General features: G+C 37.5%; 1 protein-coding gene across 1 annotated transcript in view; it reads right to left on the reverse strand.

Moving 5' to 3' along the window:
• Window positions 1-16,265, reverse strand: part of LOC116501118 (hippocampus abundant transcript-like protein 1) — a 31,085-nt gene extending 14,820 nt beyond the window's left edge. Inside the window, exons 1-3 of the mRNA XM_032206530.1 lie at window positions 16,093-16,265; window positions 4,224-4,319; window positions 755-817 (exon numbers count right to left, since the gene is read on the reverse strand). Of these exons, the coding sequence (XP_032062421.1) occupies window positions 755-817; window positions 4,224-4,319; window positions 16,093-16,242 (309 nt within the window). The 5' untranslated portion in view covers window positions 16,243-16,265. The remainder of the gene's footprint in view (window positions 1-754; window positions 818-4,223; window positions 4,320-16,092) is intronic.
• Window positions 16,266-23,417: the final 7,152 nt, after the last annotated feature.

Consider the following 23,417-nt stretch of genomic DNA (forward strand, 5'->3'; position numbering starts at 1 on the left):
TTCCTAAAGATATCATGCTGTTACAATTTGTTACAGAACACAAAGCTAAATAGTTTTTATCTATCATAAATCATCTTAATGATAAGTGCTTTGAAGTCTCTTTTTAAGATGATTAGCAAAGAGTCTTTCAAGTTTTAGTTATGCCAGAGAAATTTTTACAAACTTTTTTTTGTGACAACAATCTAGCACAACCACCACTGGAATGCAATGGTCTCAGACATAAGCTATGAGCTATCCTGTATCTTTTGACCATCACAGAGCACTCAAAATTTAACTCAAGAAAGACAAGCTTGGGAGGGGGGTCGGGAGGAGGAGGTTAAGAGAAACAAAACAAAAAAATAGCTTTTATACCACATCTTAAACAAAATCTCAGTGGTTTAAGTACTTCATTATTTTTAAATCTCAATGTCATCATTGGAGCTACATTGACCTTATGCTATATGTCACCTAACATTAAGAAGCAGACATTAAAATCCTAACTGCATTCTTAGAAGGATCCTTAACAAGATTACAATACTACAACTGGTACATTCAAATAAGGCATCTAAACTTCGAGATGTATTCTACTTGTTTCAAGATATTAACATTTAGCTGTAAATCTTGAATCAAGATAAGAAAACAACTACAACAATGGAAAATCTGTTTAAGAAATAATTATATCCTCACTGTGCAAGATGTTCTTATGTAGAACGCAGGGAAGACTCATTACAATAGAGGAACATAAATATTTAAATGAGTTTTTAAACAATCCTACCTTAACACCTTGAACAAGACCATTCATTAAAAACGTATGATGGGTAAATGTTTCGTGTAAAACCTAAAGGAGAAAAATCAAACAAACAAACAAACAAAAGTATTTGAATTATGAGAGAAAGGAGAAAATTGCTTCAAGGTTTAATCTGGATTTGTAAAACAGAACAGCTACAGTGAGACTTGTTAAAAATGTATCTTACCCCAGAGCTATACTCCTACCTATCTTCATAGGAAAATATTGACAAGGTTTTCCAAGAATACACTGGCATAATTTTTTCTCTTGAAGTAGACTGTATAGGACAGCATAAATGTTTTGATTTGGGGAACTCTGCTCAGAAAAGGGGTTGACATGAGAAAAAACATCTCCATGTGGCACCCATAGAATTCTGACAGATAACTTCTTCAAAAATTTATTTCTATCATCGTTACTAATTAGAAGTAAAAATGAACTCTGACACATTCTTTCAAGTAAAACAGAGCTATTTATATAGTGCCTTCTTGGGCAATTGTGAATATTGTTTCCAAATTGCATGTACCCTTTGACTCCACCTCTCCCTGTCCCCCTGCAATTACGCATATTACCCAGTCCATGTAAAGTAATTACCACAGCCCTGAGAGTGATTTCGTGACAGAAAAAAAAAAAGAAAGGAAGAAAGCGCAGATCCCAACTTATTGTCATGAGCACAAAATATAGATACTGAATAGTCATACAGCTAGAAACACAATGAACAAATAGATGCATACTAGCAATAGATCTGAGTGCCTTATGCATTCTTTAACTATGGTTGTGAATTAATTTGAGGTGCATTAACAGCAGCTTCAATTCAAGGGCAAGCACATTAATCTATACTAAACAGATTTGCCATAACTATGGAAGAGTTAAAAACCCTCACATGTGCTACTGTGTGAATTTGAAAAGTTACTGCAAAAACCATAGTGCATACACACATGTACATTTCAAATTCATTTGCTGTTTTTATCTATAAATGATTTTTTTTTAATTTATAGGCCAAAGCATCAATAACTACATTTATTTACGTGTATATCAAGAAAATCACTAGCCTGAAAAAAACCACAGTACTTTAGTGTCACTGAAAAACACCAACACAATTTTTCAAGGATAACCGACTTTCTCAACCATTGGTTTCACAGATTTAACAAAGGCAGCTGTTCCCACATTAAACAGTGGTCAGATAATTCTATTTTAATACCCCTTTTTCTTTCTGGTATCATCTTCTGTTTAGGTATTCAAAACAGATTTTTTAACCTGTTTTCCTGTTGATGTGAATGGAGAAAAAACAGTCATGGTTCAAGGTAGAGATCTAGAAAGCCACTCTAGAAAGCAGATGTCTTCTTTAAAACAAACAAACAAAAAAAAAAACTGGGGGGAGGAGGAAGGGAAGGCCACAAGAGAGAAAAAAAAAAAAAAAAAAAAAAGAAAGAAGAAAAGGATAGAGTGGAAGAGGGAAAGAGAAAAAGCCAGGAAACTCACTGAATCAAATCTACTTTTCTGTAAAGTACTTCCCAGTATTTTTGCTAGGGTGTAACCACTGGTGTTATTGCTTCTAGCTTTTGAAATTAAGTTATGTTATTTTATAGAAAAGAAAAATATAAACCTACAAACTTGAAGGGAGGAGTTCCTAACTCAAGTTCTACTGCTACTAATACCAATATACAAAATAAAAGATTATACTAAGGATAGTGTATGGCATTAAGAGATTAATGTGATTATGGTGATTTACTAACGTAAGACTACAAGTCCAAATACAAGAGTACTGCACATAAGCTTTGGGCATTCTGTGAGCAGAATATTCTTCACGTGTTTTATAAACAACAAAAGATCTGAACTGTTTAAGTATAGTATCATGTAACAAACAGTACAGCTTCACTGAAAAAACAGATATCAAAGTGAAATGCAATCTAAAGCACTTTTACTAAATTTAAGTAATCTCAGCTAAAGTGCAGCAATTTAATATAATAAAGTATAAGACGTCATTTTAATCTGACTACACAGTGAGAATGAGGTTGCATCCTGATTCTCCAAGTCAAAAAAAAATAAAAAATAAAAAAATAAGAGTGATCACTAGATTTGATCACCAGGCCAGATATTTCCATTTCTGCCCTTTTCTTCATTCCAGACAAACCTGCCTGAGCAAAACCAGCAAGCTGCCCATTCAAAAGTTGGATCAAGAAGGTTCTACACGGCCTCCAGTACTATTCAACAGTACTACTGATCAGCAAGCTGAGGTAAGTTACACTCCTCTGTATCATACGTGCATAGAGTATCAAGTGAGATTCAAAATGGTTTAAATCAAATGGCAGCCTATCAGTGAGTGATATGCTGATTAAAAATAAAAAGATCAGTAAGAATACAGAACTGTGTTTTTGAACACAGAGAAAAAGTTACTATTTGTACATTACCCCTTTAAACAAGAAGTGCCGCACTAGAGCAACTTGAAGTTGAGTACTTTTGGTTAAAAAGCAATGGGGAAAAAAAAAAAAAAAAAAAAAAAAAAAAAAGGACCACCTACTAAATTTCTCCATATTTTCATGCTGGCAAGACAGGACAGCAATTTAGTGGGACACCTGATTTAGTGGGACACCTGCTTTATGAAAATCTGTTTATATGAACATTTTTATTAATAAATTATATTTTTTAAAAATCAGTGCATTATTTCCTTTTAAAAGTGATACAGTCAATTTGGAGATTGGGGAAGTAGAAAACAGTTAATAACAAGGTCTTCAAATCCAACAAAACCCTCATGGTCATGTATTCAAATTGTTCTCTGTTATTATCTGATAAAAAAAAAAATTGACTAAGAGACTTCTGTTTCTCTTAGGCAGGCCCGTTTTCAATGAATAAATAAGATCCACATCTTCAGATAAAAGGCTTCATATCCTGTTACTGCTTTGGTAAAACACTCAAATTATCCATTCAATCTAGAAAATTTACCTATTCAGCTGCATTTCAGAACAGATTGAGTATGTTTTTAAATCTACTTATTATATAAAAGCCTTTACATTTTACTCCAAGTTACTTACTGGTAAAACAACCAACCTCAGTAGAAAACAAAGATAACTATGAGATGTATAGTTTATACAATTGTTGTGACTGGCAGATCAATTGAACTATGAAGTCATTAAAAAAGCCAAAATCTCCACAGAGAGCCTTTCGTCAGTCCACTGAGTTACTCCAAAAGGAAAACAAAAGCTACTTAGTAGTACCTAGAATTACACAGATTTACACAAAGAGTGTAGTACTGTATTGTAGTAATATATTTTGACTATCTTTTAATCTTGCTGCATCTCAACTGTAGTATAACACTGTTCTATGGTGAAGAATGTTCAGACTCCTGAAATTCAGTTAACAAGGTAAGCTGGAAGTGTAAAACAAATTAAAACCATGACCCCTAGGAATTAACAAATGAACTTTTGTTATTACTTCCAAGAAGCTGATCAGTGATACTTACTGTTAACATTGGAGTTGTCAAGAGGCCCCAGGCAAAGAATTCTAGAAAGATGACCACCACAGCATGGTATACACTTGGCCGACCAATACCTTGTTGCTAGAAAAATAAAAAAAAATACAGAGTTTGTACGCATCCAGCTCATTACATGTTCAAAGATATCTTGCAAATGTATTTTGAGTATAACTAGCATTCAGGATGACCTACTACCAAACCCTTGGGAACAACAGTAAGCTGAAGAAGGGTGGAGAAAAATTATTATGAAATGACTAACGATGTCCAAGGAAGTTCAAAAAGTTTGCTCCCTCAAACTGTTGCTGACAAAAGAAAATTATTTTCCCATTCTGACATTGTCTTGAGCCGCTTTCACTTCCACTGTGCCTTTAGGACTCGTTCCTCTACACCAATATTCCCAACCCTTCTACAATAGTGCAACAAACTAACTCCCCCGATATCTACACAAGCAGCAAGCAAAGAAGGTTTACAAAGATTGCATCGCTGTTAGACCTAAAGTATGACAACATGCATAACCAGAAGAGCACCTGTTTTTGCACTTGAAACTGTCAAAGAACAGATAGCTCTTGTAGTCTATAAAACTACTTTCTGATGACAAATGATTGATTAATTTCATTCTTTGGAGTGCCTGCAGACTAGACATCCAGGAGCTGGTTAATACATAGCCCTGGGCTTAACCATCACGAGCACCTGCCATGGCTGTTTTAACAGGAAACTGTGAAGACCCCAGGACTGGATCCCCACGCAAGAATCCAGAAGCTTTTTCTTTGGACAAACTGGACAGAACCCTTGGGTGAAGCAAAATTATCAAGAATTGTTCCTGTCTTTCATTTCTATGTCCCTTGCCATAATAACTGTTCACTAAGTTTCTGGGTTCTAAAATTACTTTTTCTTTTTACCCTAACACGTGTCCTGTAATCGATTGTTTTTCAGTGCTTCCAGCCAATCCAAAGCCACAAAACTCCCTTGGGACTGGTATTTCTTAGAACAGAGCAGTACAGTGCTCTTATCTAATACTAAAATTACTGAAGAAACCCCTATTGCCAGGACAGTCTAATTGTTTGTATCTCTAATAATTTTTAAATCTATCAGATTTTATCAAGCTCTGTTGTCAAAAAGTAAAACAGATAGTATTCTTTCTACCTGGTAAGATTCAAAGCATATTTCTACACTACAGCATGTTTCATAGCTTGAAGTTTTGAAGAAAAGCATTGTCTTTTGTCTATGATATGATCATATTATTTCCTATTAGAAAGATTATACGCAGGAAGCTTATAATTTTCAAGCATTATTAACATTTCTCTGTAGATTTCCACAGTTTTCAATTTCCAAATTGCAAAGATTTCAAGGGATTAAGACAAAAAAATCTCATGTAAGAAGCCTGCAAGTACTTCTATATAAACTAATAGGATAATAATTTTAAGAATATGCTTAATTTGTGTGGTTTTTTGTTTGTTTTGTTTTGTTTTGTTTGGCCAAGAATCAGTAAGAATATCAGTAAGAATAGGGCTTGTTTAAAACAGATCACACTGAAGTCTGAAGAACCCTTTCAACAGCACTTTCCTCTGGAAAAGACAAGCACTTTTCTTCTAGATTAGGTAAGAGACTCCCCAGCCATTCCCTTGACTTTATTTTACTCCATCTCCCTGCTACAACACTAAATGTGACATTGCACCAAAAAGCTGTGGTTTGCATTCAGCAAACTGGTCCAATACAACTGTTCCAATACTTTCAATACAGGTTTTGTTTATTTGTTTTACTAATGAGAATGCTTTTATTACACACAATTTTGATCTGAGATTTACATGGTTGACCAAAAGATGATTTACATACATATCCAAAAAAGATGCCTTTTTTTCCCCTCAGAAATCTTTTAAAAACTTTTGTGAAAATGTATTTTTACTCTAGTGATACTAAAGGATTATTTCTTGGATATTAAAATAATAGGCAAATCACTTTTGGCAGCACCATGCAGCTTACAGTTTGTTGCACTGAACTATTAAAAAAAATAAATAAATCCATAGCCTTTTGGATTCAAGACATAGCCTGGAAAAGTAGAATTTAAATCCTGAAAGGAACATGCCCTGCCAAAATGAAGTCAAGCATTCCAAATCAGATATACTGTTAGCAATCTGTGAGCCACATAGACTGTAGGATAACCCAACCGGAAGCCCCGGGACAAACGGACACAACGACCAGTGTTCTGTGCCGTAAGCCAATTTATTACTGCGTGACATTATCTTATATAGTGTCAAAGCGTCCCACCCAGGAACCCAGGACCCCTCCCACTGTGCTCGCAGGCACCCCAGACCCCTCCTTTCGTGCACGCAGGCACAACCCAGAATAATCCCACACAGACTGTAATTTATGATTTTAAGTTTTCTTTACAAAACCCTGAATGTCTAGACTAATTCAAAAACACTAGTCCAAATGACTGCAGCTAACTGCAATTGATCATGCAAACAGGAAAATTCACCGACAGTGTCAAATGGACCAACGTAGATACCAATTCTGATGCCCTTCTTTTCTGAAGGTCCTAAAAATTCTCATTAAAAAGCTTTTGGTTAATAAGCACGCATCAAGTTATTTACAACAGAAGAGTTTGATTGATAAACCTGGACCACTGGAGAGAAAAAAAGAAAAAAAAAATAAAGAAAAAAACCCACAAACTCTTTATTGGTTTCAGAAACAAAAAGCTCCCTAAAAACACTTCACTCTTCATTTCAGGATGAAACTACTGCTAAAGCAATAGGTGTGGTTGATTTCTATACCGGCAAATATTTTGTAACAGGATGCAACTGCATGCATTTTACATAAAGAAAGAACTTGAGACATAGACACACAAAAAGTGGTTGTAAACTTGGAAGTACAAAGACCTTTAGGATTCTTGAACTAGGAGATGCAGAGATAACATACTGAATTCTTTGCATATAAAAAGATGTAAATAGTTTCAGAAATAGTGCATGGTCTATCTACAAATTGTTTTTGTTACTACCACCACCAACTCCTCTCACCCCCTTTCTGCCAAATGTTAAAGTTCTAATGATACAAATTAAGTGCCCCCAAGCAAGTCTTAAAATCTGTTAAGAGACTATTTTCTCCCCACACAAATTTTCATATGACAGCCCAGTGTGTGGGCTGAGAAGCTATGTATGAACACTATCATTGTTTTGAAATGCAGCTGCCGGTCAAGCTATTGCACTTCATAATCAATAATGAGCAAAATATTACATAATCTCAAATGCTTTTAACTATAAAAATTTGTTAAAGTTATATTAAAAATTATTACAAAAATCAGGAGTGCCAGAATTTCTGACAAAATATCTACTATTTCTGATTTTACACTTTGCTTTTTCCTATAATTCTTTAGCTTATAACAAATTTTGAAAAACATTTCATTTCTCCTGCCTCTATTAGTGGCAGAAGAATCCAGAACATTAATTTGAAGCCAAGAGGGAGAACTATTAGGAAACAATCTTTTTTTTTCCTTTTTTTTTCTTTTTTTTTTTTTTTTAAAAAAAAAAAAAAAAAAAGCAAACTACAGCTGTTGAACACAAATAAAGCCACGAGAAGATACCAAAATCATAAATCCAGATGGTGAGGATCTGGTCATGGGAAGTAGGGAAAAAAAGCAACACAGCACCAGTACAGCACCAGTAAGAATACTTCATCTTAGTCGTTTTGAAGGATAGCTAGTACAGCTCACCATGAAATAGTCCACAATATGAATTCTTATAGCCAGCTCCAGATCTTCAGGAGCACAGGTAGGGTTTGTAGCATTTATTTATTCACACTATTTTAACGTAAATATTTCTCTATTAATTCTAAACAGTAATTAAACAACGAACATTGCTTGAATGGCTGCAAAGGCACTTCAGCATGGATTTTCAAACACTGTTCACGATTTTACTTCTTGTATATAATTTATTCCAGAATAAAACCACTTCTAACTCCTCAAGTGCTCAAATCTTCCAGAGCTCTTTTTCAAGCTTTTCAAATTTGTACAAGGATGATGGACACAATACCCTGCTAGCTGGATTAAGAAAAAGAGTTGGTTCAATGAATACAGCATACTTTTTCCCCTCTCGGGGCAGTTAAGCATCAGAACCCATTGCCCACTGAGCCATACTTGACTTCTGCATTCTCTGTCATCAGATGGTTTCAATACACACCTGGAAGAGCCCTAGGCAACCTACACTCTGGCCTCACAGCAACTGCCACAAGAAAGAAGTTGGCCTGTGGACCTGAAGTCCTTTTCCAAACTGAATTTTCTTGTTACCTCTCAGGAAGATAACAACCAAATTCAGGTTGAACTTCTGAACTGACAATTACAGGAACTTTCCTCCACTCTCCTCTCCCCCTTCTCCCAATAACTCTTCACCACCAGAAAGTAAGGTATCTCAGGAGACTACGTTAGTAGGTTGTTCTACATCCAGGAAGGGCAAGAGTTGGCAAGCAGTATTCTCTGTCGTTCCACATGCTTTCCTGTTTGAATCATTCGAACTTTGACATTCACGCTAAACTATAAAGCACACTCCCTTTCTACATTTACCTTCACTGCTATTTATTCTATTTCCCCAAGAATTTCAACAGTTTCAAGGTCCGCGATAAAATGCAAACATTTACTAGTATGCTTTCCTGCATCATTATTTAACCATTTTAGCTTTTTCCAGAACAAACATAGAATCACAAAATAACACAGGTTGAAAGGGGACTTCAACATACCAACCAGTCACACCTTTGGTGGGAAAAGACAGTTTACATGAGATTAGCTAGCACTATGTCATCTCAGGTCTTTAAGACCTGAGGTCTTTAAGACCTGGATTGTTCACTCACTAATAGAGAACGTGAGCTGGGATTAGACCGTCGTGAGACAGGTTAGTTTTACCCTACTGATGATGTGTTGTTGAGCTAGTAAACCTCCAGTGATGGGGTTTCTACCACAGCCCTGGGGAGGTTGTTCTAGTGACTGATTGTTCTCAGTGTGTAGAATTTATTTTATCAAGACAAATCCTCTCCTGGTGCAGCTTGTACCACTGCCCCTTGTACACTCCACGTGGCTTCTTGTGAAGAGAGAGCCTCCGTACTATTTGTAGCCACCCTTTAAGTACTGGGATATTGTTCCCCCAAGCTTTCTCTTCTTCATTGGCAGGGACACTTACCACTTTGAGCAGCCTGCTCTAATGGAAGGTGTCCCTGACCACGGCAGGGGTTTGGAATTAAATGGTCTTCAAGGTCCTTTCCAATCCAAACCATTCTATGACTCTCTTCCCCAGGGTGACAAGACCTACCTCCTTCAGTCTCTCCTCATGGGGCAGGCTCTCCAGCCCTTTGATCATTTTCATGGCCATCCTTTGAACCCTCTCCAGTTGGCCTTTTTGAAGTATGGGAACCAGAACTGGACACAGTGCTCCAAGTGCAGCCTGAGAAGTGCTGAGCAGACTGGGATGATCTCCATTTGTAGCATCCCCTACAGCTGCAGCGCAGGATTGAATTTGCCTTCATTGCTGCGGCATCCCACCACCAACTCTTGTTCAGCTGGTTGTCCCCAGGACCCCAGGTCCCTTTTGGCAAGGCTTCTCCCCAGCCACACAGATCTCACAGATCTATACTGGGCACTTTGGTGGTGGTGTCCCAGGTGCAAGGCCTGGCATTTGGCTCTGTTAAATGTCATACAGTTCTTGCTCACCCACACTTCCAGCCTGTCCAGAGCCCATAAATGGCTCTCCCTTATGAGGCATGCAACTCACCACACTGTTTGTGAGGGTGCTTTTGATCCCATCATCCAGAGGATTTATGAAGACATTGAATAGCAATGCCCGATTCCTAAGGAACATTGATCCCACCGATCCCTAAGGAACAGTAACAGGCTGCCAGCATGAGTAGAAACTATTGATCACCACACTCTGAATGCAACCTGTCAAGACAATTTCATAACCATATTGCAGGCCACCACATCCAGCCCATACCTTGCCAGCTTGTCTAGTAGAAGACTGTGGGAAATACTATGTCACCACTCCATCCCACTAAAACATGGATGCTTTTTACTCTGTACATTTGGCCTAGGTAGCTCTCTAAGCATGTTAGATGTTTACCTTGCTCCCCTCATCTTCCTAGTGTTTATTGTCTAGTGATCAGAAAGAATTATTTAGGAACAATCTTAGTTGCAACCTGTTTGCTACAAAAGCCCCTTTTGTTGGAACTTGCAAAAATTCACTTCAGTTCAAAAAAAGCACCCTGAAGACCTTGGCTGCCCCTGTCACTGAAGCAATCACCAGGTGATTATGTCGTCCAGACAGGCCTTGAATATCTCCAGAGAAGGAGACTCCACAACCTCCCTAGGCAGCCTGTTCCAATGCTCCTTCACCCTCACTGTGAAGAAGTTCTTTCGCATGTCAGGGCGGATCTTCCTGTGCTCTAACTTGCAGCCATTGCCCCTTGTCCTATCCCCACAAACCACTCAGAAGAGGTTGGCTATTAGGACGTTTGTATTAACAAGCCTTCTGAAAGTTTAAGTAAGCACTGAAAGGCCCTCACCAAAAGGTCTTAAAATAAAAAGAATGTGAAGCAAACTCTTACCAGAAATGTTAAAAAGGTAAAAAATTTAAAATTAAATGAAAAAAGAAAAACAATTTCTGCAGTAAAAATAAGTTACCAGCAGAGTCCCTGCACTGTCCCATGATCTATGTAGTTCAACATATTCTAAGTGAGCTGTAAAAAGGGTGAAAGCAAAGTGACAAAGTTCATTGAGAATACAATGCAATTCAGGTTAGAAAAGCTAGATGTCAATCGTGAAGAGGAGAAATTGATGTAGTCAGGAAAACAAATTAAATGGCAGATTAATTTATCCACCACAAACATGAAAAAAAAAAAAAAAAAAAAAAAAGTAACTCCACATCCAGAACGACTACTTAGGAATGTGATCGTGGATAGGACAGTTCCATGAAAGACACCAAATTAGTGTTCATCCATGGCTTAAAAAAAAAAAAATGTATTCAAAGACACGCTGTTAGGAAAAAGATTATCACCATACTACTACACAACCATGTGATGTGCATGCCTGATTGTTCTTACTAACCCTCTGCTTCTGGTGTTTTAACCATTTTTATTGCATCTATGTGAAGATCATTCTCCTTATCCCATGACTGCTTGTTTTGTTCAGAAGCTTTATGCAATGCATATTGTTGAACAGTGCACAGGTGGACGAAGCCCACAGTAGGAGAAGAAAATGCTGAAGTATGTTTTGCCTAACAGCAGCTGAAACATCTGATGAAAGGTACAGCTGGAATTTATTAAACTGGGTGTGACATGAAGGGTGTGAAGAGAAAACAATAGTCACTGCCTTCAGTGACAACTGATACCTTAAAAAATACGAGAAATTACGTAAAGCAGGACCCAAGACATCAGGTTTAAATTGTGTGGAACTTCACATAACTTACTGTCAGAGCGTAAAATCCTTTACCATATTATTTTCCCTCCTGGAAATGAATTTCTGTTTAAGTTTAGTCTGGACAAGCTAATGAAACAGGAGTCTTCTGAGGAGCATAAAGCAAGAAAACACCATTTCTGGTTCAGCATTTGAGCCTTACGCCACTGAAAGCAGGAAGAACATCCAAGAGAAGGACTGCCATATGCCCTGCCACATTTTAAAAGCTAGGCTTTAGGCAGCAATGCATTGTTATAATTTAATATTTCTCATAGAATTAATACATAGACAGGATTTTACAAAATACCAAACCGCAAGCTGATTTTTCTATTGTTGAGAAATTTTCTTCCTAAAGTGAAGAAAGATGCAAGACACAGAAATTTCTCTTAAAAGCACAGATTGTCAATTGGTTAATTCATATGCTTCCCTATGGAATAGACAATTACCCAAGCTCACTACCCATTGGTTAAGCCTGGATCCTCATTATTAAAATACCAAGTCTCATTTATACAATTACTGTCATTCTGTTTCTGTTCAAAAGTAATAGAAACACTAAACCAGAGTTTGGTAAGCGTACTTACTCTTACAGGCTAGCAAACTTTTCTCTAGACACAAAACCTTCCAAATTGCCAGAACCTAAAGCATTAGCAATGGCAAACTGACCTCTGAGCAGGAATATAAGCAAGAATGATTTGTTTTTGTTAAGACAGCAGCTAGTCGTGCCTGATAATGGTTCAGAAACACCATTTCTTTCATTTAATTTGATGTGAAAATTTAGCATTAATAACCTTGCTTGAGACAGCAGTGCCATGTATCTTTAATTATTCATTTTTAAACAGTTTCTTCTGTGGGAAAAGTAGTGTTGCATAAAGGACTAGATATCCAAACTGCCAATTAGGTCTACTACAAGCAAGAAATTTAAGAAACCAGCTTACTGGACTGGGAGCAGTTTTGGTGAAGTCTCATAACATTTCATGCTGCATCAGTTTCATTACACTGCATTTTTTACAAAGTAGTAGAAAGAAAAATGCTATCACTAAGGCTAAAAACTCTTTGGGTATATCTGCAACTCTTTGGGTATATACCAGCCCATATATTTGAGACATCCAAACCTGAAATTCCTTTCATAATATCACTTTATTTAGACAACATCATACGTTTTTGCTAAAACGCTTCCTTAGTGGGACATTATTTTACTGACAACAGGTTATATAAAAATGAAGTAGTAATTCTTACACTATTTGTACAGAAATGTATGAGATGGAGAATATCAGTGTCCACAATGCGGATAGAACAAGATTGCTTAACCAGTAACAAAATGTTCTCAGCATCATTTACTTCAACTTCAGAATCCCACTAAAATCGAGGTAGTGCAGCCAGCAGAAACTGATTTAATTCCAATGGAATTTACTTAAACATACTATTGTTCTTATTACTTAGAGCCAGTAACTCAATTCAAAACAAGTCATTTGCTCAGTATTTCAATTTCAGTTCTTCATTTGAAGAAAGCCAGTGCTTTCAACAGTGAGAAGTTGGCTACAGATGACAGAAAAAAGCAGAATCTTGTTATTCTGCCTGGAGGGGTAGAGCTTGGGCGTTGCGCAGCCCAATGGACTTGCTCATATTTTTCATGTCTATTGCATCAAACTGGTAGGACAAAAGAATCAGAAGGGAAATGAAAATAAAAACATCCTTCACAGACCAAAGCAGCAACTCAAAGTTTCATTTCTGTAATTACTTCTCATCAGCAAGCCGAAATGCAAGCTTTCTCTTTCAAATGCCAGAGCTGCTCTCCAGTTGGTATCAAAGATATCTCTGCAGTTACATCTAAAACCATGACTTGGACCCTCATACATAAGTCTGAATAAGCTCTTTCAATAATGTGTCTGCAGAATTCATGTTCTAGCAATATGATAGCCACATGAGAACAACTGGGAGGTACAGGAAGCGCAGTAACAAAAGGAAATAGACTACTTGTCAGAAATTGTAAAGCAGACTCTACGCTGATACAAGTATAATTGTGTTACTGCTATTCAGAAGTACAGAAGGCTAGAGCCCCACATCTTCCTCTCTGGTAGGAGATGCACTGCAGGAACACAAATTCCCTTTTCCGTTACTACGGGGCAAGGGGAAAGTCAAGCAATCAAAACCTATGATCATTTTATAAGTTAAGAATTAAAAAGCTAAATTTGCAAATTGAAAATAAAAGAGAAAAAAAGCACAGCATATTTTGGTACTCAAAGGTATTTTAATCCTCTAGCAACAAACATTCAATCCCTTAATATGGAATACAGGGTAGCACCTTTGTCAGCTATAGATTTACTTCCCATTTGTTTTAATCCTCTTCACATGTGGAGTAAGAAAACAAAGCTTTTTTTGTTTGTTTGTTTTTGGTTTGTTTTGTTTTCATTCTTCTATCTCTACCTTCCATACCTTATCTTCTATTCAAAGTTAAGTAAATTCACCTTTTTTTTTTTTTTCTCTCTTCTATTTACTGACATAATCCTTTGTTTTCTTTCACTACATCATCCATGCTGATAAAACCCAAACTGAAAGCAGTACTGAAAGACTACATTTTTTTTTAACTAAGAATCTAATAGCCCTCTGCAAGCTTTTTGTTCCCATTGCAGCTTCAGGCTGGGTTATTGAATCATATACACATCCAGACTCCTGAACAGAAACCTAGAACAGCAAATCATGCAAGACACCAGTTGCACTTCTTGAATGACACCATACTGTCCTTCGGAAAATGTAACTGTTTCTAAAAGTGACACCAAAACTCAAATACAGAAGTGGTCTGTTACAAGAAATGTGAAACAGTCACTTTGGAATTAACTTACATAAAACAACTTATTCATGTGACTAGTGAATTCCATTTAATAGGAATATTTTGTTTAACATCCTCACTGGGTTTAATTAAACATTAAAAGTACTTCCATATCTTCATCAGATAACCTTGGTGAGTAAGAGACAAAGAATATATTGATATAAAACAGATGGCTTCAGGAATTAAAAAAAATCTCCAGCCAAGGTACCACATTAACACTGTAACATTAATGGTCAGCTAGAGCTATTACAAATATTACTGCATGAAAAAAAGGTGTGACCAGCAGGTCAACGGAGGTGATTGCTCCCCTCTGCTCTGCCCTTGTGAGGCCCCACTTGGAGTACTGCATCCAGGTCAGTGGCCCCAGCAAAAGAAAGATGTGGAGCTATTAGAGAGAGTCCAGAGAAGGGCTACAAAGATGATGAGAGGGCTGGAGCACCTCTCCTATGCTGAGAGAGCTGGGGATGTTCAGCCTGGAGAAGAGAAGGTTCTGGGGATGCCTCACTGCAACCTTTCAGTACTTAGAGGGGTCTTATAAAAACAGATGGAGGACTCTTTACTCAGGTAGATAATAACAGGTCAAGGGGGAATGGTCTTAAACTAAAAGAGGATAAATTTAGATTAGATGCTAGTAGGAAATTCTTCACTCAGAGGGTGGTGAGGCACTGGCACAGGCTGACCAGAGAAGCTGTGGATGCCCCATCTCTTGAATTGTTCAAGGCCTGGCTGGATGGGGCTTTGAGCAACTTCTTTCTAGTGGGTGGCATCCCTGTCCATGGCAGGGGTTTGGACTTTGATGATCTTTAAGCTCCCTTCCAACCTGAGCCATTCTGTGTTTCTGTGATTTTATGAAATGCATGCATAAACATAACATAAATGTAAAACAGAAAGCTATCCTCTCTCCATTGCTAGAGATTCTGATTTGTGGGGGAGATGAGGGCAGGATGGGTGACACATGTAGCAGACACTGGCTCCCTGATATGAACTTAATATTGTTTATAAACTCTTGGCACCAACAATGCTTTCAGAAAATATTTTATGAGTAAACAAATATGAAATACACCACTCAGGAACAAACGAGCATGAATTTAGTCTCAAAACACTAACAACTAGCAGGCCGGGCCGCAAATACAATTTCAGCGATTCCAACTTATAGAAACAGATCTATCACAGGACTTTGCCCGGTTTTGTATTCGCACCCCTTCAGAAACAACACCCCGTCCATCTGCTCCCTTACCGCCTGCATCCCCGCGGGCTTCCCCACTCCCTCCAGGCACAGTCCACAGCAGGGAAGGGGCTGGACCTGCTGGCCTGGGAGCACCCTGCCCGCAGACGAGCCACCCACCCGTCCCCACTTGCTGGGGACTGCTCCGGAGGTGTCACCAACCTGCAGCCGGCTTTCCAGGCACGCTCAGGCAGGCATGTGCAGCTCCCGACCCGCTGGCTGCCAGAGCACGGGCAGGGACCCCCGGGAGGCCCGTCCTGACGCCCGACCCCGCCGCGGCCCCGCGGAGCGGCCGGGGCCGAGCCCCCCGTGGGGGCATGCGGGGAGGGGTCCGCCCGCCGCCCCCGCCCGCCCCCGCCCGCCGCGGCCCCACACTCACCGCGCCGCAGCCGCCCGCCTTCAGGCCGGCCCGCGTCAGCAGCATGGCGCAGACACCGCCTTCCCTCACCGCCGCCGCCGCCGCCGCCTCCTCCTCCTCCTCCGGCTCCCCGTCCTCCCCGTCCGGGGCTGGCGGCGGCTCGGGGCTCATCTCGCTCGCACCATCCTCCGCGAGGGGCCGGGCCGGGCCGGGCCGGGCCGGGACAGGGCAGGACGGGACAGGGGATGGAGGAGGGGGGAGTGGAGGAGGGAGTGGAGGGCGCCCTCCTCCCCGGCCGCCTCCGCCGCGCCGCCTGGGCGGGGCGCTGCCGCCGGGCTGCCGTGACGGCGGGACCCGCGGCTGGCCGGGCCTGCCAGGGATTGCCAGTGATAGGAGCAGAGGGAATGGCCTCAGGTTGTGCCAGGGGAGGTTCAGGCTGGCAATGAGGAGACATTTCTGCTGAGAAAGAGCAGTCAGGCACTGGGACGGGTTGCCCAGGGAAGTGGTGGAGTCACCGCCCCTGGGGGTGTTCAAGGAAAGGTTGGACGTGGTGACTGGGGATATGGTATAGTGGGTGACACTGGTGGCAGGGTGATGGTTGGACCTGATGATCTTGAAGGTCTTTTCCAACCTTAATGGTTCTGTGATTCTTGAGCTGTGTTGGACTCCAAGCAGTGTCATCGGCACACCACTTTTTCATGAGGAATTGAGTTTCCTTTCATTAGGTATCACGTGGCCAGCTGGTCAAGAATTATTCTGACGCGTCTTACCTCGTAGCTCACTGTGTGTGCACAAATGGAGATTTTAAGATAATGTAGTACTGGAAGTAAAGTTTGTTACTAGAAGTAAGCCATCAAAAATCAGCGCAGGAAGTGAATTGTCAGTCCAGGATGAAGTGTTGACCTGGGAGTTCAAAAAGACTTTCATCCTGCATTACTTGCATCTCCATATACTATTGGAGTCAAGTCATTATTTTCAGAAGTACTTCAGATGTTCACAGCTGATACAGAGGATTATTTTTTTTTTCCAAGACCACAACTGTTCTGTTTGATGGAGTAGTAAATGTTAATTTAAAAGGGCATTTGTGTTTGTTATATATCTCTTTTCTCAGTTTTTAGAACGCAATGTACTTGTGCATTTCAATAAATAAAATACAGCACATTTCAAAATTTCCTTTCAGTGTATTGCACAACAATTCAACAAGCATTCTCTTTCAACATAGTGGCATGTGTTGACTTGAAAACATTCCTCAGTTTTTATGTGACCTTTCTTGAAGCTTTGTTTTGTTTAAGTATCAGCATTTTAATAACACTGGATACCCTGAGCAAAGTACCTATGCAAAATTATTTCTTTTTATTGTATAAGAATTAGTAAGTCAACACGTATTCTTCAAAATGACTTTTCCCTGTGTAGGGTTTCATGCTTTCTTTCCAGTTTTGTGGGAACATTACCTTTGTATTCTGAAAATTTTTAAAATACATTTCATTTAGGTGGCTTAATCCAATTTAGATACAAATCAAAAGAATATCTTCCATCAACTGTTATGGCCCAATAAAGACATCTATTTGTAATTTTGCCATGACTGTCCAATTTCATTCTGGTCCAATACAGAATTTTATGTTGAAAGTTGTTTTTTTTGTTTGTTTGTTTGTTTGTTTGTTTTTTGTTTGTTGGTTTTTGATTTTTTGTTTTTGTTTTGTTTGTTTGTTTGTTTTTTGTTTTTCATGTCTTAGGCTAGATATATTTATTAAGAATTAGTTAAACAAGTAATTGGATACATAAAGAAGGAATAGTTAGTGTATAAAGAGAGTAATTGGTATAGCCCCCATTGACTCTGTGCTCTATGATGTTTAGAATATTCTTAAGCAATATTTTTAAATTATGTGGAAGAAGCAATTAATAACAAAGATATAAAGTTTATTACAGAATCCAATTCAGCATGATCAAAACTGTAAAGAGTTGTAAAGGAATATCATAAGCTTGAGTAAATGGTAAAAATGTCAGCTGAAAGTAACCTGATGAATGGAGTTCAGTTATCTAGGGGAAAAGAATTCTAATTAGTTATAGGGTTTATAGATCTCTGAATTAGCTATTTCTTCTTAGGAAAGACACTAGAAACCTTGTAGATAGTTTTCTGAAAGCTCAGAATTGGTACCAATTAAGGGCTTTTTAGCATTAGAAAGTTCCTAAACTGCTGACTGCAAGAAGGTGGGCAAGTCTATTAGAGAAAATATCAGACTTCTTTTGCTCACTTTTTCTACTCTTTTGCTCTGTAAACATAAACTAATGTCTCAGAACCAGGATAGGTGGAAATTGGTGTAGCTTTGCAAATTGTTCTTGTATTTTAAGGTATGAATCTTTGCACTGTTACACACTCAGTCTTTGAAAAAGAAGCCACAGAAGCACCATCTAAATAGATTTACAAGTATCCAGTAGCAGGTCTAGCAGAGGTATGATTGCCCTATTTTTGTCACTGGGTGTATACTGGAGATAACTGATGATAATTTGTATGTCAATGCCTATAACCATTGTCACTGATCAAATAAATATAAGAGATTACACAATCATTTGAGCATTATTCAGAAACTGACATTCTTGGTTGGGCCCAGTGAGACTAGGCTCAGGAAAATATTCTCTGTAAACTAAGAGAGTGCTCTGCACAGCTGTCTTGGCATGATGCTGATGACAATGCTCAGTGAGTCGTCAACAAAAACAACATGAAAGCTCATCAGTGAAACAATGGTGTGTGCAAGAATTGGGCCAGGTTTTTCTGCAGAGTAGACTCTTACCATAGTTTCTGCATAGCTGTGAGCCATGTTACTGTATATTATAGACCTGTAGCACCCTCCAGCCTCTGCTTGCTCCATACATCGCAGCTCCTAGTGAGAAGCGTCTTGAATTGAAAAGCCAACTTTCGTTTTCAGTTTCATCATGTTATTAAAGGAAAGAGGAACTAAACCACTGGAATGTGCTTAAAGTGCAGTTCAGCTGTATACAGAGCCAAAATTCATTATTGAACTGCTCGAATTCATTATAATCTAATCCCCAACATTCACGACAGTAAGATTACTTTATTTTGCACTCTTGGATCTCCTTATAATTTATTAATGTCTTATGTCTACAGACAGCTTTGAGGGAAATCCATGAAGTCTGTGTACTCTAGGAACCATTGACCAGCACTACCTCTGCATTGTACTTTCCTACTCAAAGCCACTTCTCATGAATTGGATGCTTATATTTTTTTCCACTGTTACTCTAAGCTTTATGAAACCTCATTCAGATAAAGCAGTAGATTGTATTCCTGCAAGCATCAGCCCTTTCTTACTGATAAAGTAATCATAATGGTAGCAAAGATAGAATACTTTAAGGAGAAATGTGCTATAGGCAAAACCTGGCAACAGCTTTTATTTGTTGGTCTTTACACTGTTCTCAAAATCAGACTAAGAAAGAGATCAAACCCTATCAGCTGTTAAAAAGGAATCCCACTAGATGGGGATATAGTTTCAAATGAAAAGCATTTTGTCTTGAGGACTTTTTTTTTTTTTTCATGTTATTTTAACTTACGTAATTCTGTGCAGTTAGAATAAGTTCTCTTTAGAATTTTTTGAGCATTCTTACTTATTTCATACCCTTTCTGCACAAGCTATGATAGGCTTATTTGAGTAAATTATTGGTGTATGGGGGACACTGTTGTCCCCATTCATAGATTTCAGTGGCCAAATGTCAGTTACATTTTTGCTTAGCATGATTTTTCTTTTCCACATGTAGCATAGAATTTTCAGAAAATAATATCTGGAACAAATCATCTTCCTTTGTAATTAGTAGCATAGGTGGTGTCATGATCTAGAAACAGTTTGGAAGAGAGGTTTATTTATTTATTCGTTCTTATAAGGGAAGACTGTGTAGACAGGGGTGCCCTATCGCTTTTTGCAAAGGCCTCAGAAGGCAAATATAGGAAAATAATATTGAATGTAAATAATAACCGCATCCTTAGGTCCTTGTTTTTTTATAGTTTTAAAAGATGGTTCTCAGATCAGAAGACAAACTGAGGTCATTAAGCAAACTTTATTTTTAACATAGCCTAGTTTGTGATTATTTTAAATTCCATACTAATGTTATGGTACTGTATTTGATGTTTTTATACTTGCACAGTTTCATTCCTACATCAATTTAATTATTATAATGATGCCTATAACTGAATTCCTATATAGTAATGACTATCCATTAAGAATGGTGATAGAAATCTCAAGGGTCTTCTGCAGTCTAATGAAGTTAATTGAATGTACTGCTAAACCATTTGTATTTGATTTTTTAATACAAATGATACCACATGAAATTCAGCTTTTAAAATCACTGGGAAAAAAAAAAAAAAAAAAAAAAAAAGGAATGTGTGGACAAGAAAGGGAACACAGGGAAATTAAAAGCAATCTAGTGGTAATACCAAATGTAGTGAGTTCCAGTAAGAGGTACTAGAAAATTAAGTAACTTTTTTAAAATTACCTGAAATGTGTCAAAACCTAGTTTTTGAAACATCTTTTAATATCTCCCTTCCCCACCTGTAGCAGGAGAATAATTCAGATTCTAAGAATGGAATCTGTGGCAATAGAACCTGTAGATATTCATTACACTATGAGTGAAAACAATAGATACAACAAGTGAGCAGAATTTGGGATGAAGGAAAAGAGAGTAATAACGTAGGGGATATTTTTGACCTCACTTCCAACTCACTGATTTCTGACATCTAAGTTGTTTGTTATTTGTTTTTCCCTCAACAGAAGAGTTTTGTAGCTTGGAAGCTGTCAGAAATCCTATCCTTTAGTACATGAAACAATAATACTCATAACAATCAGTGGGTGTTTGTTTTCTCCTAAATTCTTTTGATGTATAATAATAAATAAATCAGTTAATGCATTTCCAAATATTCTTACTAAACTTTTTACAATATTTTTTTTCCATGTAGTTGAAACATTAGCAAGTGGACATGGGACTAAAAAGAGGTTGTTGGAGACCATCCAAGCACCATATATGTTATATTAATTCAGCTATTACTTGTCAATTGTCTTCCAATTGCATTTCTGATTGTATATAAAATATACAATGTATATATAATGTATAACTACACGTATATAATTTTGTATATGTATATGATTATATATGTGTGTATATTATATACACATATTTACATATACATATATTATATGTGCATATATATTATATATTATATTATGTGTATATATGTGTATAATGTATGCAATGTATATATAATCCAGCTTTGATGAGATTTTTGTTTGTGTTGCTACTCTTGTTTGACCTGCAAATAATAAATTCAGCTTTTGCTTAATGGTTTTATTTCTTCTCTGCTTAAACATTAGTTAAAAATCCTCTAGCCCTCAAATATTTTAATACATTGAGATTTTGAACATTTATAATTGTTTTTTGTTATTACACAACTAAGGTGTATAACTTCACAGTCTTATCTAACTATGATTTTGGTTTTGTTTCCAAAAATGTTCATACTTTTAACAGTACTCATCAGTACATACATAGTGAAATAATATGTATGCACCTCTTGAATATATAAACAGCTTGCAGAGTGATTTGGGGCCCTTATGGTTTAAGAATCCAATAAGCGCATATTATTTTACTTTATTGGTTGCTACAGAATAGTTTTAGTAGCTTCCAGGAAAATTCTAGAGTTTTTTATCTGTTTTATATCTATTTTTCTTAAAATAAATAGAATACCTGGGAGATGCTTAGGATAAGTGAAGATCAGTACATTTTAGTAATGAAAAATATCCAGGAATACCTTCCTCAGTAGGAATTTTCACCATTCTTTTTAGCCCAGCTATTTTATATATATAGGTTTTATTGGTTAAAATTATTCTATTTACTATAGTGCAAATAAAAAGCTGATCAAAAGACTGATCAAAAAATTGTTATCTGAAGTTTTATTCCTTGAATTAAGAATTTATGCACATGCTTAGATGAGGTCTCTGGATAGTCCAACTGTATTCCCTCTAACTAGGCTTATGCCTAAATCCTTTGTTTTATGGGTACACAGAGGTCCATATTCCAACAGAGGATGCTTACAGCCAAACTGAAACTTCTGCTCTGAGGGGACATCTCAGAGGAGAAATGAAATGTATGTTCATATATATTCACTGGATCAGGCTGTGATATTTCAAAAATATATGTACTAGAAATCCAAAAGAATTTAGCGTGAGAAACTAAATATTAGGAACCTATTCCCATAGAAGCGATTCCAAGTGATTTGTGCATGGAGGTTTTATGTACTATCAGGAGGGGAAGTTACACAGCCAAATGATAATTCAAATTTTCTCAAGTTCTGAACAAAGGTGTGTAAATGCAATTCAGGCATTCACTGAGAAGCAAATCTTTTCTAGGGGAAGGTGTCTTAACTTCCCGGGACTCCCCTTCTTTAATGTAGTGGTGGTTGTAAGACATCCCTATTTTATCCAACACCTGCCAGAGACCTTAGCAAGTGACCAGTTTGAGATCATTTCTGTACTCAGCCTATGCAGATTCAAATACATTTCTTCTGCTATGTAGGCATGTTAAGTTGTGCAACCAAATTAAGGGCAAAAAAAATCAATATTTTCAGCAATCCATATGATTATTTATCTTTCCATTTCATGGAAAGTGATTGATGTGACTTTGCAGTAGCAAATAAAGTAACATTAATGTTTGGATCTGTTCCATTTATAACATCTTTGTAGATATAGCTGGACTAGATTTGCTTTATTATTATTATTTGAATTAAATTTGTTATAATGCTGTGTTCAGTGATGTTGTTTAGAGCTTTTTTTTTTCACTACTACTCTTTTTTTTTTCAGTACTAATGGATATTATTTCCCTTATCTGAATACAGAAATATTTACTTACATGTAGTCACCGTAGAATCATTTCATGCATTGCATGCTGCTGTATATTTCTATTCTTCATGGACTGCTTCTTCAGGAGTAATTTATGTGTTGTTTCTTATCCTAGGCACTTGTAGTCACTTGTGATATCTTACATACCTCTTTAACTAAAAAAAAAAAAAAAAAAAGTGGCATTTTTAAATTCTTGTAAATAAAGATATTAAATTCAATTTCTGTCTTTCTCTACTGGGATGTTCAGCCAGCATATTTCAATGATTTCTACATGTCAACAAGGGAGATATTATTAATCTTTTTTAGCTGGCAAAGTATTCATAGATTTGTTTCTTGCTTTGGATTTACACATATTTCACAATAATTTGACAGATGTTCAGGATGTAGATAGACTGTTATCACCACAGAAATGGTGAAATGTTGCTGAGACCAAGATTCAGGCCATTTAAAAAG

Source organism: Aythya fuligula, chromosome Z (genome assembly GCF_009819795.1).
Source record: "Aythya fuligula isolate bAytFul2 chromosome Z, bAytFul2.pri, whole genome shotgun sequence".
NCBI lineage: Eukaryota > Metazoa > Chordata > Aves > Anseriformes > Anatidae > Aythya > Aythya fuligula.